General features: G+C 40.8%; 1 protein-coding gene across 3 annotated transcripts in view; it reads left to right on the forward strand.

Annotated features, from left to right (window-relative positions):
* The window catches only part of LOC149211001 (uncharacterized), a 543,418-nt gene that overhangs the window by 293,915 nt on the left and 232,290 nt on the right, over nt 1–17,213 (forward strand). For all 3 annotated transcript variants that reach the window (XM_089396847.1, XM_089396848.1, XM_089396849.1), the window contains 2 exons: nt 7,206–7,338; nt 7,433–7,558. In XM_089396847.1, the coding sequence (XP_089252973.1) occupies nt 7,206–7,338; nt 7,433–7,558 (259 nt within the window). The remainder of the gene's footprint in view (nt 1–7,205; nt 7,339–7,432; nt 7,559–17,213) is intronic.

Genomic DNA, 17,213 nt, shown 5'->3' on the forward strand with positions numbered 1-17,213 from the left:
CTGAGACTCTGTTGAAGTACATTGGTGGTCTACACAGCTACATGAGGCACACTATCCTCATGTTTAATCCCACTAGTATAGATGAGATATCTGTACAAGCTACTCATCTAGAAGCTAGAGGAAAGAATGGAAGTCTAGAAGTTGGGGGATCATCGCAACCCACTGCAAGCAAGAATAAGGAGAAAAGAAAGTAGAAATGAAAAGCAAGGAAGGCTAACACTGCACAGAAAAACAAGGCTTCATGCACTCACTGTAAAAAGGATGGGCATGATGATGAGCACTGTTGGATTCTGCATCCAAAGCTGAGACCTAAGAAGTTCGAGGGCAAGAAGAAGAAGATTGCTGCAGCTATTCAGAAAGATTTGGGGTCGGACTCAGGAGATGAAACAACCATTGTAGCCACAGGTATAAAAGGTAAAAATTCTGAAGCATCTACTAGTAATTCTGCACAATCTATTACTGATGAAGAAAATGAGAGAAAAAGACATGAGCTTTTCCATATTCTAGTTATTTTCAAACATCAAAAGATTGATACTTTGTTTGATAGTGGCTCACAAGTAAATTGAATTTCTGAAGCAATTGTAAAGAAGTTGGGATTAGTAACTACACCTCACAAGAAACCATACCCATTAGGATGGTTGAATGATAAAGCACAACTACAAGTGACTAGACAATGCAAACTCAAGTTTTCTTTTGGGTCAGCATTTGTAGATGAGGTTGAGTTAGACATAATTCCTTTGGATATAGGTGGAATTGTTTGAGGAAGTCCTTACTTGTATGACAGAAAAACTATTTTCTATAGAGCTGAGAACAAGTATCTACTTGTTAAAGATGGAATCTAATACTTTGTAAGAGCTCATAAGCTCAAGAATAATTATACTCTCATAAACTCAGGGCAGATGAAACGAATGATAAATTCATGCAAACAATTTTTACTGATGGTTGTAAAGGAAAAGAAACCTAATAAAACTAATGTATTTGAAGGCTGTAATGCTAAACAAGCCGCTGATTTAGAAAAGGTTGTTTCAGAGTATGATATCTTGTTTCAAGAACCTAAAGGTCTACCACCCAAAAAGGAAATAGTTCATGATATTATTTTGTAGCAAGATGCTCCATTGCCTAACATTGGAATGTACAGGTTGTCCGCATTAGAGAATGCTGAAATCAAGAAGCAGGTGCAGGAGTTGCTCGAGAAAGGGTTCATCAGACCTAGCACATCACCATGTGGGTCACCAATCGTTTTGGTGAGAAAGAAAGATGGCTCGTGGAGAATGTGCATTGATTACCGAGCACTGAATAAGATAACAATCAAAAATCATTATCCCCTTCCTCGCATAGATGATCTTCTTGATCAATTGAAAGAAGCTGTTTATTTCTCCAAGCTAGACTTGCATAGTGGATACCATCAGGTTAGAGTTGCAGAACAAGATGCATGGAAGACTGCTTTCAAAACAAAGCAGGGATTGTATGAGTGGCTAGTTATGCCTTTTGGCTTAACTAATGCTCCTGCTACTTTCATGAGATTAATGAATGATGTACTCAGATCTTTTCTTGATGATTTTGTTATTGTGTATCTGGATAACATTCTGATATTTAGCAAAACGTAGGAAGAACACTTAAAGCATGCTAAGTAGACAGTAGATGTTTTGAAAAGAGAAAAACTTTATGTTAAACTCTCAAAATGTGAATTTGGCAAAACATCTCTGAATTATTTGGGTCATATAGTAGGGGGTGGTGAATTGAATATAGATCCCTCTAAGGTGGCAGTCATTGTAAACTGGCCTAAATCCAAATCTTCTACAGAAGTTAGAAGCTTCTTAGGAGCAGCACAATATTGGAGAAAGTTCATTTCTAACTTTTCCTTATTTGCATCTCCCTTACATGCTTTAACAGGATTGAACAAGGTGTTTCAGTGGGGAGGCAAATAGCAAAAAGCCTTCGACACCTTGAAAGAAAAGATTAGTACAACACCTTTACTAGCACTGCCTGATCTTCTAAGATCATTTGAGATCCAAACGGATGCTAGTGACTATGCCATGGGAGCAGTGTTGACACAGCACGATAAACCCATATGTTATCATTCTGAGACATTTAATTCTACAGTAGTTAACTATCTGACATATGATAAAGAATTGTATGCATTAGTGCAGAGTGTGAAGAAGTGGAAATACTAATTAATGGGCAAAGAGACAGTAATACATACTGATCATCAACCACTTCAATACCTACACTCTCAAACTAAGTTGCAACAATGAAGGCACTATAGATGGATGGGTTTTCTCCAACAATTTCATTTAGTCATCAGATATAAATAGAGCATACACAATAAAGTTGCAGACATGTTATCTAGACCCATTATAAATGCATCTACTATACTTAAGCATAATTTTGTGTTACATGAGAGTTACATTGAATAATATGCTCAAGATATAAACTTTAAAGATGTATATGCAACTTTAAGTCAAGGCAAACGAGTAGAAGAATTGGATTATCATGTAAAGGACCAACTCTTATACCATTGTGGGAAGTTATGCATTCCACAAACTAAAAGAGTAAAGATAATTCGAGAAGCACACACTTCTCTAATATCAGGTCACTTTGGGGTAAGTAAAACAGTTGCACAGCTGCAAAGATTTTGTTATTGGCCAAAAATGAACGAGACCTTTTCTACATATGTAAGAGGGTGTACTATGTGTGCTAAAAGCAAGCCCAACAATATAAAACTAGGCTTGTACACTCCATTACCAGTTCATTCTCACCCTTGGGAAAGTGTTTCCATGGATTTTGTTGGAGGACTGCCTAAATCTAGGAAAGGTCATGATTATCTATATGTTGTTGTGGATAGGTTTAGCAAAATGTGTATTTTGATACCTTGTAATAAACAGATTACAGCGGAACAAACTGCAAAACTATTTTTTGAACATGTATGGGTTCATTTTGGATTACCCACTTCCATTGTATCTGATCGAGACACCTGATTTGTGGAGAAGTTTTGGTCAAGTCTGTGGGAACTAATGGACACCAAACTAAAGAAAAGCACAACTTTTCATCTACAAACTGATGGCCAGACAGAAGTAGTCAAAAAGACAGTGATCTAGTTACTCAGGGGATATTGCAGCAAACATCCTAAGCTTTGGGATGAACATTTATGTTATGTGGAACATGCTTACAACAAAGCAAAACATTCTTCTACACAGAGATCTCCTTTTGAGACCTATTTTGGTTTCACCCCAAGGTCTCCGTTGGATTTTGTCTTTGGTAAAGACACCATAGTTGAGGGACACAGTGATGTGGACAAGGCAACTAGGTTCATTGAACAATTCGAAGAGATCCACCAGGCAGTACAGGAACAGTTGGAAAAGAGCCAAGCCAAATACAAGGCAAGGCATGACAAGCATCGGATGGAGCATAGTTTCCAAGTTGGTGACCAAGTCTGGCTGTATATCAGCAATGATAGGATGCAAGGTGAAGGTAAAAAGCTAAAGCCTATCAGGTATGGACCCTTCAAGATACATGAGAAGCTTGGTGAGAATGCTTTTCGCCTTGATCTACTAGATTACATGCACATCTACTCAGTCGTAAATGCAGATTGTTTGAGATTGTTTGAACCTTCACTAATTGAGGATCCCGAAGAGCAGAGTCAATTGCCTTATATTGATGACCTGCTACTTGAATATCTTAATGAATTGCAGGAATACACAGTTCTGGATAGGAAGGTGAGGACGATGCGCAGAGGAGATGTTGAGTACTTTAGAATTGGGCTCAAGGGTTCAAAGCCGAGCAGTGCAAAATGGATAGAGATTGGACAAGTAAGACAATTGTACCCTCACTTAGTTGATGCTTGAAAACCAACTTTTGGTGGTCCAAAAGCTTTTTCAGTGGGAAGGTCGTGATCCGAATTGGATCCATGAAAACTAGCGAAGTGCTATGACTGTATCAAATTAGGATAGACATCAAAACTTTATGAACAAAGAGCTATCAGGAAGACCACTAGACAGTGGTAGTTTGTAGCCAGCAAGGAACGACGAGGACCTCGGCTAAAGCGTGCTGACTGAGGCCCTTGGAGACCGCACAGGAGGCAAACTGGCAATTAGGAAGATCGGATCAGGAAACGAAGGCCATTTCTGATGCGCGCTTGGCACTAATCGCGCATCGCTGGGCAAAACCCGTCGAGAAGGAGAAGCCCCGAGCGCTCAGTCGCATGGGAAGCCGAGAAACTGTAGGGAAAGCGCTAAGGCAAAAGGCGGGTCCTGCGCTTCAAAGCGGGCGGTATATCGGAGGCACTTTGGGGCGGTAAGCGGATTTGGTAGAGAACGAGTGATTCCATTCATTGCACGACGCATGTCCGGCGGATGAGAGAGAAAACCGCCTCTCATCGCGGGCTAACGGTCCAGCAAGTCAACCGCGCGATAAGAGCGAACACTATAGGATCTGAGGGCTCCAGATTTGACGACAGAGATTGTGCCCCATGGGAAACCGGATTTGACGGGGGAATTAAGCCGCAGCATACAAAAGTCTAAAGTCTAATTTGATCACCGAGTTGGCGGATGAGTCATTCCACAGTGTAACTGAATTACCGAACCGTTGAGGAGAAGCTGGCACAGTTCGTGAGAGGACAAGTGGCCACTTCCCTGTGAGATGTTGGCGATGATGCAGAGGCAGGGTACTCCAAGCGAATAGCAGCAGACGAACCGAAGAGGCAGAAGAGGAAGCGAACAGTCAAAGACGTCTTGGCTTTAAGCCATGAATGAATAGACAGAAAGACGGGGGCGAGAGCGAGCACTGTAAGAAAGAAAGAGACAGTGAGACCAAGAGACAGAAGAGACAGTGAAGCAAGAGGCAGAAAAACAGAAAGCCGAGCTGACCTGCAGCAACATCGAGCAAACAGAAAGCTTGAGAGGTTCAAGCAATCCCTGTGAGGATCTGTCGGGAATTGTGCACCACATTGGGCTCCTCCCATTAAAGACCAGAGAGGTCAAGATTTGGTAAGGAAAGAGTCTGTGCACTCTAGTGGCTTGGGGAATCCAAGAACCACCCTACCAAGCATTATCTATTTCAGGAGACTCAAATTGAGCTTCTCACTGTAAATCTTTGCTTTAAAAACACAATAAAAGAAGGCCACCAATGAGAGCTGGATTGGAGACATAGCCTTGGAGAATAGGGTGAACTCCTTATTAATTTGTTGTGTTCTTGTATTTGCTTACTGTATTTCTCTTACTGTTTTCCATTTTTCAATCTCTGTGTATTTTGCAATCTGATCGATCCGTTGCCTAAAGTAACATAGACACACACACCAGCACATGAGTCTGTAATACCTTTTCATTAACTAATTAACTGAGATCACTCACGAGTGACTTTCAGATCAGATAGCTGCACCGGTTTTCCCACATTGGGTTTTTTCGGGGACATTGGTCCAAATATAATGGTGTCATATGGTGTGATTGTTTCTATTTCCTTTAGTTGTTGATTTGTAATATGTTGAGCATGCACTAGTGTTTATTTTCAGTATTTACATTGTAAATAACTTGTTAAGTAACATAACAGGTAGGTAGGAATAAATCAGATAAAGTGCATGGAGGGTTTCTAACTAAGTAGACTTAAAAACTTCAACAATTAACAAATAGAAGAAACATAATCAGTTGTTGCAGTAGAAATTTGGGAATCCAAATTTTCACATTGCTGCATTATGATTTCGATCGATCTTATTTGAAAGGATTGCATGATCCCTTTTAAATTCGTTATGATTCTGCTTGAGCTGATTCTCTATTCTTTTCGTTGTGTCTTGGAGCTCCTTGATGTCTTTGGCATGTCCGGTGACTTTATTCTCAAGATTTATCAATTTTTTTTTTAAATCAGTTATCGTCATAGAAGAAGATGTTGATCAGGTATGTGGTGGTGTATATTTCTCCAACTTAACCTTCTTCCTTAATTTGACCCTCACATATATATATATTATCAAGTTATTACAACTATATAATAGGTAATATATAACTAGATAATTTATCAATTTTATGATTGTTATATATATAATACGTATTGAATTATATAATGGGGGTTTTGTGAATGAGCGGGTGTGGTTGTAATTGGGGCGATGGGGTCAATGTAAAAGTGACACGTACGGTTAGGATGGCGGGGAATAGTCGGTCAACAACTATATCGTATCTTGGACTGCCGGAGATGACGCAGGGAACGGAAATGTCGGGGAATGATGGCAGGCGACAAGCGAATGCAGGGAGCAGGTGGCGGAGCAAGGCAGGAACCAGAATGGAATGGACAATGAAAAGGGTGGTGGTTTGCACGTTGGCATCGAAAAACGAACAAAAGTTGCAGCAACAACTGGCTCTGATACCAAATGGAGCATATAAGCTCAGTTTTGACAGAAAAATATATACATATATTTATTAATACTTGAATGATTAGATGAATTTTACATAGAGGGATGCCTGGCTTATATACAGCCTAAGGTGCCTTTTCATGGAAGGGCATGATCTTCTGATCGTGACCTTTCCCTAATTAACTACAGTTACATAAAATCATATTACAATTTTTACATAGCAATATGAAATAGGAGCTTTAGGTCTAAACCATGGTCAGAAAAACCTCCCAAGTTTTTATAAATATTTGCACCCCGGTATTTCCATTGGCGCTGTATGATGAGTCCAGATCAAAGCATTGACCACTTGGGGGCAACTCAGAATTATTGCATAAAATATGAAAATTTATGGCATTGATAACCAGAATATCCCCACCTCAAAGTTTTCTTTCCCTTTTCTTAATTGATATTATCTAGATTTGCTCTCATTGTCATATTTATGTGGCTGTATTTTTCGGCTTACTTCCTGTGGCTCATTAGAATGTCCTATATTTATAAATCTTTTGGGTTTAGATAGATGTATCTTGGATGTAGTTTCTGGTTGTTGTTTCAGCATGATTCTTATCTTTTTGGGAATTGTTAAATTGAAATCATGCTCTAATTCCAAACACTGTTTAGTTAGTCTCGAGTGTAGTTTTCTTGTATTCTACGTCAGAATTTCATAGAAATGATTAATATTTATACTTCTCCCAATATATAGATTGTTTTGAAAAAAATTGTAGTGACAGATCTCTTTTTCTGAGGGGAGATGTTTATTTCTTTATTGTGCTCATTGTCACTTCTGTCATGTGTTATTCAATTCCTAAATGACAAGTTAAATGCAAATTCGCAGGCTGTATTGAGGGTTCTTCTTCATATTGGTCGTTCCGCTCCTGTAGATTCTATGCTGCATGCAGAATATACGGAATTACAGCCAATGTTTATGCCATTTTTCAGTATGCATCTATCAACATGCCAAAATAAAGGTGCAATGCAGCTGCTAATTTGAACTGGTGGAAAACTAGGTTTGTGTTCCTTACATTTATAGCATTTTAATCTCTTTACAATATGTTTTTGCAGTAAAGGTGGTCTATGGTCCCTTCGTAAAACTTCCAAAAGATTGCCAGGAGCTTGCAGTTGATTCTATTTATTATTATTCCAATTTCTCTTTGACATTCCTTGAATCTTTGGCCCGTTGCTGCATGTGTAAGTTACTGAGTGGCTATCCTCATTTAGTTTTCTGTTCCTACATTAGTGATGATGTACGCCTTCCATTAGGTTCTTTGTTTTCTTATACATTCTTCTATACCTCTTGTTGGTATTTTTGTTTGTTTTTCTGTAAAGCAACAAGAAATTTTGGTGACTTGGGAAGCTTGCTGAGTTGCCTCAGCTTCTATTCCTGCTCTGAGACTCATCTGTACATCACTTGACTGAGTAAACCTTGCATGCTTTCTGAAATTCAAATTGATAGGTCAAAGCTAGTTAAACTTGGTTAAATCTATTTGAATTGTAGTTGAACAAAGTAGCTGTTTTGTTTCTTTTTGTTTCATTTATGATTTTATGTAATTTGCAGTTTATACAAGGAAATATATACTAGTGAAAATGAGTGTCTCGACTCTCTATATGGGTTAAATTTCTCCCCTATTCAAGGAAACACATATCTTTGTGTCAACATCTGTTGTGGGGCTGTTACCCCTCAAATCTGCATGCACAAACCTGCATGACACTTTTAGACAGTCTACCCTGTCGCAGTTGAAAGTCATTCCATTTGAACAGGTATTTTCCAGTGTTAGGGCGTGTCCCTAGATGATGTATGCTGTTATCAACTGAATGTTCCTTGTAAAACTTCAATTTGATTTGCATACCATAAAATCTCACTTTTGATCTGCTCATGAGTAATCAAAGGTGAGTTAAATCTGAAACAAATTTAGAATGGTTGAGATCAGATTTTTTAATATACTAGCAAGTATAAAATTAAATATCATGTAAGAAATGAATGTGTTCGTTAAGTGAATTAATTCAAAACAAGTGCACTCTAAACTATCATCACACTGCATAAAAAATTATTCAAAAAATTTAGATCAAACATAATTGAATAAAATCACAGATTACCCAAGAAGTTGGTTGCACTTTAATGAGTCCTAGGAGATAGGCTGCCATGAGTTCCTTCGCGTGTGGTTGAGATAGTTGTCTGAGAACTGGAGCATGGAAAAGTAAGGGGCTGTCTGCTGCTACCAAAGTGTTTAAAAAAATCAACTGTCGAACTTCTCTACTGCTTCTCTGAAATCTATATGTAACAAATTATTTCCTTTCTTAAGATCTAGTTGACCTGCTTGTTCAAGGAGAGAAGTAAAGCCAGAAAAGGCCAGAAAACTGTGTGCCAGTTAGCTTTTTTTCTTTTCAAATGCTTTGTCTCTCTTTGCTTTGATTTTTGCTGTTTACTATTTTTTTTGGCTTTTTTTGGTCTTTCAGAAAATTCTGCTTCTCAGTTATTACCTCAACCGCTGTTTTTTCCTTTTAAGTTGAACTTTTCCTTTCCATGATAACTGCTGGCCAAAAGACATTTTCACTCTTTGACTAGTTTTTACTTTACTTAACATTGCTTTTACTGAGATTGAAGGTCCTAGACTCCCAATATGACTGTTGATTGCAAGGGAATAAAGCTGGAAAGGCTGCTGTTTACTTTATGAGCTTTGTTAACCACTCAAATTGCATTTGAGGATTTGTCAAAGACTCCATGATCCAAGTACAATTGAAGCATTCCAGCACCATCATATCATGTCAGAATTCCAGAATTCATCTCTTGCTCTTCAGTTTGTTATTCAGATTCCACAACTCTACGGGGGGTATTGTAAAAATGATTCTAGTATGATGAAAAAGAGTCATGTAAAAGGCCTAGGTAGCTTAGGACTTTACTAGCAAGTGAGTTCACTCTAGAGGGTTTTTTTTCCCTTAGCTCATTATTTGTGTTTTTCTAAACATATAATCAGTTAAGTTGTTCTCCCAGATATACTCCAAAGCTAGAGTGCGGTGTCATGTTAAAGTTTTAGGTGAGTCCTAGTGTCTAGATTCATTGTATATTAACATACTAGGTCATCTCTAAAGTTTTGCGAAATTTGGTTGTTCAAGTGTCAGTTTTTAATTGCTAAAAATATCCCATTGGACAAGATTTTTAATAATTATTTGATGTAAAATGTAGTAAGTGTTGTCTATAGAAGTTGTAGGTGGTATGAGTACTCAAAATTATACCTCTACACCTCAACTTTCTGTTTAGACACATTTGAGGGTCAAAAAATGTGTATTTACCTCTCAAAATCCATATTTTCTAAATTTTGGCAAAAATTCAAAAATAATTAGCCGGAAAGTAAAAATGGGAACTGTTGACCACACTTTGTCAATAGTCCAAGGAAGCAGAATGCAAATATATGAAGAATTTTTTTCAGAGTTCAAAGTCATTAGCCAACCCTATTGTATCATTGTAAACCCAATTTCTACAAATTATGTTGTAAATGATGCTAGTATGACCATTTAATTATGTAACAACACTTAGATAAGCCTCCGATTTTGGCAAATGATTTCGTCCTAGGAAGTTTTTTTAACCTCACCCAATTATCTGTGTTTCTAAATACAAATAATTGACAAAGTTTTTCTTCTAGCTTAAAACCCAAAGCAAGGGTGGAATTCATTGACAAGGTCTTAGGTGAGTTCTAGTGTTATATCAAGTTGTTGTAGAAGTATGTTTGGGAATAATTTAAACACATTTGGCTACATTATTTTATTACAAACACACTTCGTCGATACTAGATCATATTGTGTCGCAAAATCGAGTAAATTATTGAGGATATGAGTCTAAATGTGTTTTCCCTTTTTAAGGGTTGATATTGTAATAGTTTGATGTAAAAATTATTTTAGTGCATGGTCCTTCATATTTAGACACCGCAGCTAAAAGTATTTGTGGGTGGAATCCCCTCTAGTGTCAAATAATTATTTTTTCTAGCTAAATTAAATTAAAATCCTAAGTCAGAATATTAATTAATCTTGAGTCAAAAAATAATTTTAGAGAAATTAATCTCTCCAACCGGAAAATAATAAAAAAATTGTGGGTCAAGGAGAAGTAATTTTTTGGAGGTCCCCCACTAGTGGAAAACTAGATATTTTAAGAAAATTTGAGCCCCTGGACCTTGGTGGTTGAGTCAAAGTCAATTTTTTGAGTAAATTAATCCAAAATATTAATTTTTGTATTAATTAGAAATGGGTTTTAAGAAAAATTCGAATTTTACCTAAAAATTAAAATTCGACAGTGGAGATTAAAAGATAATCAAGCTATTTTCAACGGTCGAGACTATTTTGACGAGGATCAAGCAAACTAGCTGTTATTTTCCACTTGAAGGGGTTTTTCTATATAAAGATGCTATTGAGCTTCAATTTGATATCTTTGAATCATATAATTCTTGAACGCTGTTATTGAGTTGCTGAGAATATTATTCTATCATAATAGAAAGATTTTGGGGTTCAGTTCATGGTGTTCTTCTCTATTGATCTGTGGTATGTGTTAGCTATGTGTGATCCTATATTGTGTTGAATATTGTTAAATAATTGTTATTTCATTTGTCGGCGATAAGAACATTCTATTGATACATGTTATCTTAGGTGATCTAATTCACCATATGATCTAACAGTTTTACTTCGATAAAAATTATAGAGATTGATAGGTATGCTAGCCCTTGGACTCCAAGTTCACAGACTGTGGGGAAGAGTCGACTATGTTTGGGCTCTGAGGTTTTGTTGTGGTAATTGATTTTGCAGGAGGGTTTTGGCCAATATCTATTTTTCAAAATTAAATCTTCTATTGCTATTTATTCAATATTATTTTGTAAATATTGTAAATTTGTAAATAATTTGTAAATTATTTCCTAACCCAATTTATTTTGTAGCATTTGCGGTTTTATATTTTTGTATATATATTTGGGGTTTGGCATTCTTTGATTCATTTTTTGCAGGTAATAGCTCAAGGGTTTGAAGTAGCAAATTTTTTTTTAGGCTATTCATGATCCGGATTTAAACAGAAACGCAACAAATTACAGAGATAACCATATACACAAGGATGCAGCGGAAATAATACTTCATTTCATTAATGGAAAATACTGAAATATGCTTACAACCAGAAATGGAAATAAACCAGCTAGGGCGATGGTAGCTTATCTCTGAGAAGAGATGTGATGGCTTCATGCTTCTGAACTGTCTTAAAATGAGGCTCGAAGGCCTATTTATTGTTGAGAAACAGTGGAAAAACCCTTTAACATTCCAAAACCTAACCCTAGAAGATGAAACGCCAAACTATGGGCCCCGTTTGGGGTAAGTTGGTACATCAACTTCCCGGGGTCGTAACTTTGGCATACGATTTCCGTTTGACGCATACAATAGCTCGTTAGAAAGATCTATCCGAGCACTATCATTGTTGGAACGGGCAACATCGGTCCATTCCATGGACCCATGTTGCCCTTGGATTCCCCAAAAAACGTCGTTTAGGGCCTCAAAACGGCTCCGGAAGTTCAGGACCCGAAAAAGTGCTAAAAATAGTAAGTTGTGCTACAATTAAGGAAACTGAAAATGCTGAGAAGAACAATGGTGGGGGTCCAGGTGGACTTGGCAGGTGGCCACCAATATCCACCTGGATCATTCCTCCCCCCTTAGGAAGCAATGGTCCCCATTGTGTTGAGCTCCTCCATGAGATGAGGAAACTTTTGCTGAACTTGTTCCCTGGTGAGCCACTTGCCCTGCTGAAGGAGTTGGCCTGCTTTGACAACTCGATACAGTTGGATATTCTGTTGGCGAGTGTTCTTGATCTGTGTGTCCATGATCCGATCAGCTGCAGCTTGTTCCATGCAATCTGGATTTAATTCTGTGGGTTTGAGCTGTTCTGCAATGTCGGATGTGTCTAGCAATGGTGGAAAGTATGGCCGAAGGCGGTCCACATTGAACACTGGGTGCAGGCCAAGGAATGGGGGAATGCTGAGCTCAAATGCATTGTCTCCCATAGCCTTAGTAATGGTGTAAGGACCATATCGGAGTGGTCTCAATTTCCGATAGGCTCCAGTAAGGCGTTCCTTTTGCAAATGCAACCAGACTTTTTCGCCCACCTGAAACTTGTGTGGCACCCGATGTTGATCATGTCGCTGCTTGTACTTGGCATTTGATTTCTCAAGAATGTCATGGACCTGCTGGCGAATATGTTGGATGCGCTCAATGAAGCTGGTGGCCTTATCTGTTTCGGACTGGACATGAGCTGAATTTATGTGAGTAGCTGCAAGTGGCATGGCCACATCAATGGGGCATAGTGGCTGGAATCCCAAACCCACCTGAAAAGGGCTATGGCCAGTGGAGCTGTGAAGAGCTCGGTTGTAGCTGTGCTGAACATAGGGGAGGCTCTCGTCCCATGTGCGTGGATGCTTTGAGTTATACATGCGCAGAATGTGCACAATCATCCTATTGACCACCTCTGTCTGGCCATCAGTTTGAGGATGGAAGGCTGTGGACTTCGTGAGTTTGGTGTCCAGCATTGACCAGAGACTGGACCAAAATGTGCTGAGAAACCGACTGTCCCGATCTGAGATGATAGACTGTGGGATCCCAAAGTGCACCCACACTCGTTCAAAGAAGAGTTTAGCAGTGGCTTCTGCTGTGATATTCTTCTTGCAGGCCACCATAATGGCCATCTTCGAGAACCTGTCGACGACCACAAAAACACAGTCATTTCCATGCTTAGTGGAAGGAAGGCCTGACATGTAATCCATGGAGATGGATTCCCAAGGTCGACTAGGGGTAGGCAACGGGGTATAGAGGCCGTGCTTCTTAATGGTCGGTTTGGCAATGGCACAGGCAGTACATGATCTGATGTACTTCCCAACATCCTGTCGAAGATTCGGCCAATAGAAATAATTTTGCAGTACTGCCACTGTTTTCTCGACCCCGAAATGCCCAGCAGCCCGACTGTAGTGTGCTTCCCAAATCATCTTGGCACGCTCGCTTGAAGGAACACAAAGGTGACCGAGGTGGCATAATAGGGCATCCTGGAGGTGAAAATCTGGAACATGCCGACCCTCCAAGAGTGTCTGGTATGTGTGGCCGAATTCTGGGTCGCTTTTGTAGAGAAGTGGCCAATCAGAAGTCTCGTGCCCACAAGAGTTGAGCACGGTGGTTAACGCCATGATCGGTGGTCGACTGAGGCAATCTGCAACATTATTGGTGCTGCCCTTCTTATACTTGATATTCAAGTGGAACTGTTGCAGGTATGTAGACCACTTCTGATGGCGATCATTCTGCAATTTCCCTTGGGTCTGTATGAACTGCAGGGGTCGGTGGTCTGTGTGGATGACCGTTTCCTTCTCCAAAATGTAATGCTTCCATTGTCGGCAGGCCTGTACAATGGAATACATCTCTTTATCATAAGTGGGGTACTTCCGGACTGTGTCTAAAAGTGTTTCACTGTGATATGCCACTGGATGTCCATGTTGAGTAAGGACTGCCCCAATAGCATAGTCAGAGGCATCTGTCTCGACCTCAAATGGTTGTTGTAAATCTGGTAACGCGAGCACTGGTGCTGTGCAGAGGCGATCCTTCAACTCCCTGAATGCCTTCTGTTGAGATTCAGACCAAAAGAATCTTGCTTTCGCCCCTCCCTTGGTGACTTGACTCAAGGGCCAAGAAATATGAAAAAACCCCAACACAAACCTGCGGTAGAAGTTGGCAAGACCTAGAAAGCTGCGGAGCTCTGTTAGAGTGGTTGGAGAGGGCCAATCCCGAATGACTTGGATCTTGGCTGGATCGACATGCACCCCCTGTTCATCAATGATGTATCCCAGATACTGAACCTGGGTCATGCCAAAAGTGCATTTCTCCAAATTGGCACATAGCTTGTGTTGCCGCAGTGTTTGGAGAACCTGTCGGATGTGGTGGAGGTGCTCTTCCCAACTCTGGCTGAAGATCAGAATGTCATCCAAGTATACTACTACAAAGGAGTTGGTGAATGGCCGCAAGATGTCATCCATTAGCCTCATGAAGGTTGCAGGAGCATTCGTCAATCCGAAAGGCATAACCAACCATTCGAAGAGGCCCTCCTTGGATTTGAAGGCAGTCTTCCACACATCAGAGGGTTCGATTGGTACCTGGTGATATCCTGACTTCAGATCGATCTTGCTGAAATATTTCGCCCCCTCTAGTTGGTCGAGGAGGTCATCAATCCGCGGGATCGGGTACCTATTACGGACAGTGATCTTGTTCAGCGCCCGATAGTCAATACAGAGTCTCCACGTCCCATCCTTCTTCTGTACCAACACGATCGGGCTCCCACAGGGCGATGAACTCGGACGGATGTGACCTTTCTGCAGGAGCTCCTGAATCTGCCTCTTGATTTCATCGTTCTCCAGAGCGGAGCGCCGATAAATTGGTCCATTGGGTAGCGGCACACCTGGGGTCATATCGATGGAGTGCTTGACTTGACAGTGCAGAGGAACCCCTGCCGGGGAGGTGAAGATGTCCTCGTACTCCTCCACAACCTTGTCCATCTGTAGTTGTCGTGCTGAGGGACCCCGTCTGGAGGCCGCGACCACTGTTTTCTTCTTTCCTTGAGGGCGTATCATCAGAAAAACAAATTTCCTGGTTTTGGAAATGATCTTACTGCATTGTTTTGCAGTAATCAAAGAGATGGCGGTAGGTGGTGCTACCTCTGGTGTCCTGTACAACTTATTTCCCAATGTAATAATAACAGCACGGGGCCTTGATTCATACACAACATGTCGCTTCCACAAGTATGGTTGTCCTAGTAATACATCACAAACTTCAAGGGGAGCAATGTCACACAATACCTCATCCGTGAAGGGCTTGATGTTGTATGGAAGGCGACATTGCTGGCTCACGCGAAGATCTCGTCCTTGGTGAAGCCACCCAATGGTGTATGGTTGTGGATGTGCTGTGGTCGGTAAGCCCAACCGCTTCACGACCTCTGCGGAAATGAGGTTCTTTTGACTCCCGCTATCAACAATGAACTGTATCGGGGAGCCCTTTACCCACATCTGGGAGTGGAAGAGACGCTCCTCCTCCTCTGGATCTTCGGGTTCATTTTTCTGGATCTTTGCGGTAGCAACAGTGGCGCTGGGATCCGCATCAATGATCTGCTTCCCTTTTTCATTCCCCTTCTCGGGTTCTGACTCAGAGTCGGAACATGCATCTGATTCTGAAACCTTTAGCTCAGCCACCAGTGACTGCTTGGCCCAACACTCACTTGTGTTGTGAGTGGAGCTCTTATGGAACTCGCACCATTTTCCAGTGTCCTTTCTCGGCTTCGCGGCGCTGTTCTTTGCTTGCAGCTTCGACTGGTTGTCTTGGGCTGTCCCGCCTTGGCTTTGTCCTTTGTTCTGTGGTTTAGGGGCACCTTTCCCCTGCTTTGGATTCGCAGATCCAAAGTCTCGCTTCTTTTGTTTAAACTTCTGCTCGACCTTGACGGCATATCGGTATGCGGCGCCGAGCGAGGAGATGTTTAGGAATTGTATTTCTTCCTGGATGTACTTGTGCAGGCAGCCACGGTATTTGAGTATCAAATGTTGCTCCGAATCCTTGATACCCAACTTTGTGCGAAGGGTATGGAAAAGATTGGTGAACTCTGGCACGTCTTGGTCCCTTCCCTGCCGCAGCGTGGTCCACTTTATGTATTCATCCTCATAGCTTCCAACAGGCTAGTACTGCTCCTTGATGGCATCCCGGAACGAATCCCAGGTGGGTGCGGCTGAAAATAGTGAGCCAGTACCTTCATCCTTCTGCTCACAGTAGGTTTCCCGTTTCCCACCAGTCCTTGATGTGGGGGGCTGCTTTGAGAAGAGCAAAAACAATCTTTTCCCGACTCGAAAATTCATGAACAGAAAAATAAACCTCTAGCAGATTTAACCATTTATTTACGGCATTTGCGTCTATCTGACCCTCGAATATGGGGATTTCAAAATTAACTTGTACCTTAAAGGGTGTGGCGTTTCCAGAGTAGCTGCTGGAAGCCGATGCGTTGCTTCTGGGTAGCCGCTGAAGGATCTGGGCAAAGCTGTCCATCATCGCGTTCCGTTGTCGCTCGAGGGCTTCTTCGAGCAAGATTTTGATGGGATCTCCTACCCCCTCGTCTTTCTTTTCATCCGCCATGGGAGGCCGTCGGGATTTGCGAGGCTGGTCTTGCAAAGGTTCAACCAGTTCAAGCCCTAACTCCTTATATCCCGACCTTGTTGGGGACATGCAAAGAAAAACAGAGAAAAAGAAGACCGCTCTGATACCACTGATCCGGATTTAAACAGGAATGCAACAAATTACAGAGATAACCATATACACAAAGATGCAGCGGAAATAATACTTCATTTCATTAATGGAAAATACTGAAATATGCTTACAACCAGAAATGGAAATAAACCAGCTAGGGCGATGGTAGCTTATCTCTGAGAAGAGATGTGATGGCTACATGCCTCTGAACTGTCTTACAATGAGGCTCGAAGGCCTATTTATTGTTGAGAAACAGTGGAAAAACCCTTTAACATTCCAAAACCTAACCCTAGAAGATGAAACGCCAAACTATGGGCCCCGTTTGGGGTAAGTTGGTACATCAACTTCCCGGGGTCGTAACTTTGGCATACGATCTCCGTTTGACGCATACAATAGCTCGTTAGAAAGATCTATCCGAGCACTATCATTGTTGGAACGGGCAACATCGGTCTATTCCGTGGACCCATGTTGCCCCCGGATTCCCCAAAAATCATCGTTTAGGGCCTCAAAACGGCTCCGGAAGTTCAGGACCCGAAAAACTGCTAAAAATATTAAGTTGTGCTACAAT

Source organism: Pinus tabuliformis, chromosome 1_2 (assembly GCF_031772625.1).
Source record: "Pinus tabuliformis cultivar Carrire ecotype Pingquan chromosome 1_2, CPIR1, whole genome shotgun sequence".
Classification (NCBI taxonomy): Eukaryota; Viridiplantae; Streptophyta; class Pinopsida; order Pinales; family Pinaceae; genus Pinus; species Pinus tabuliformis.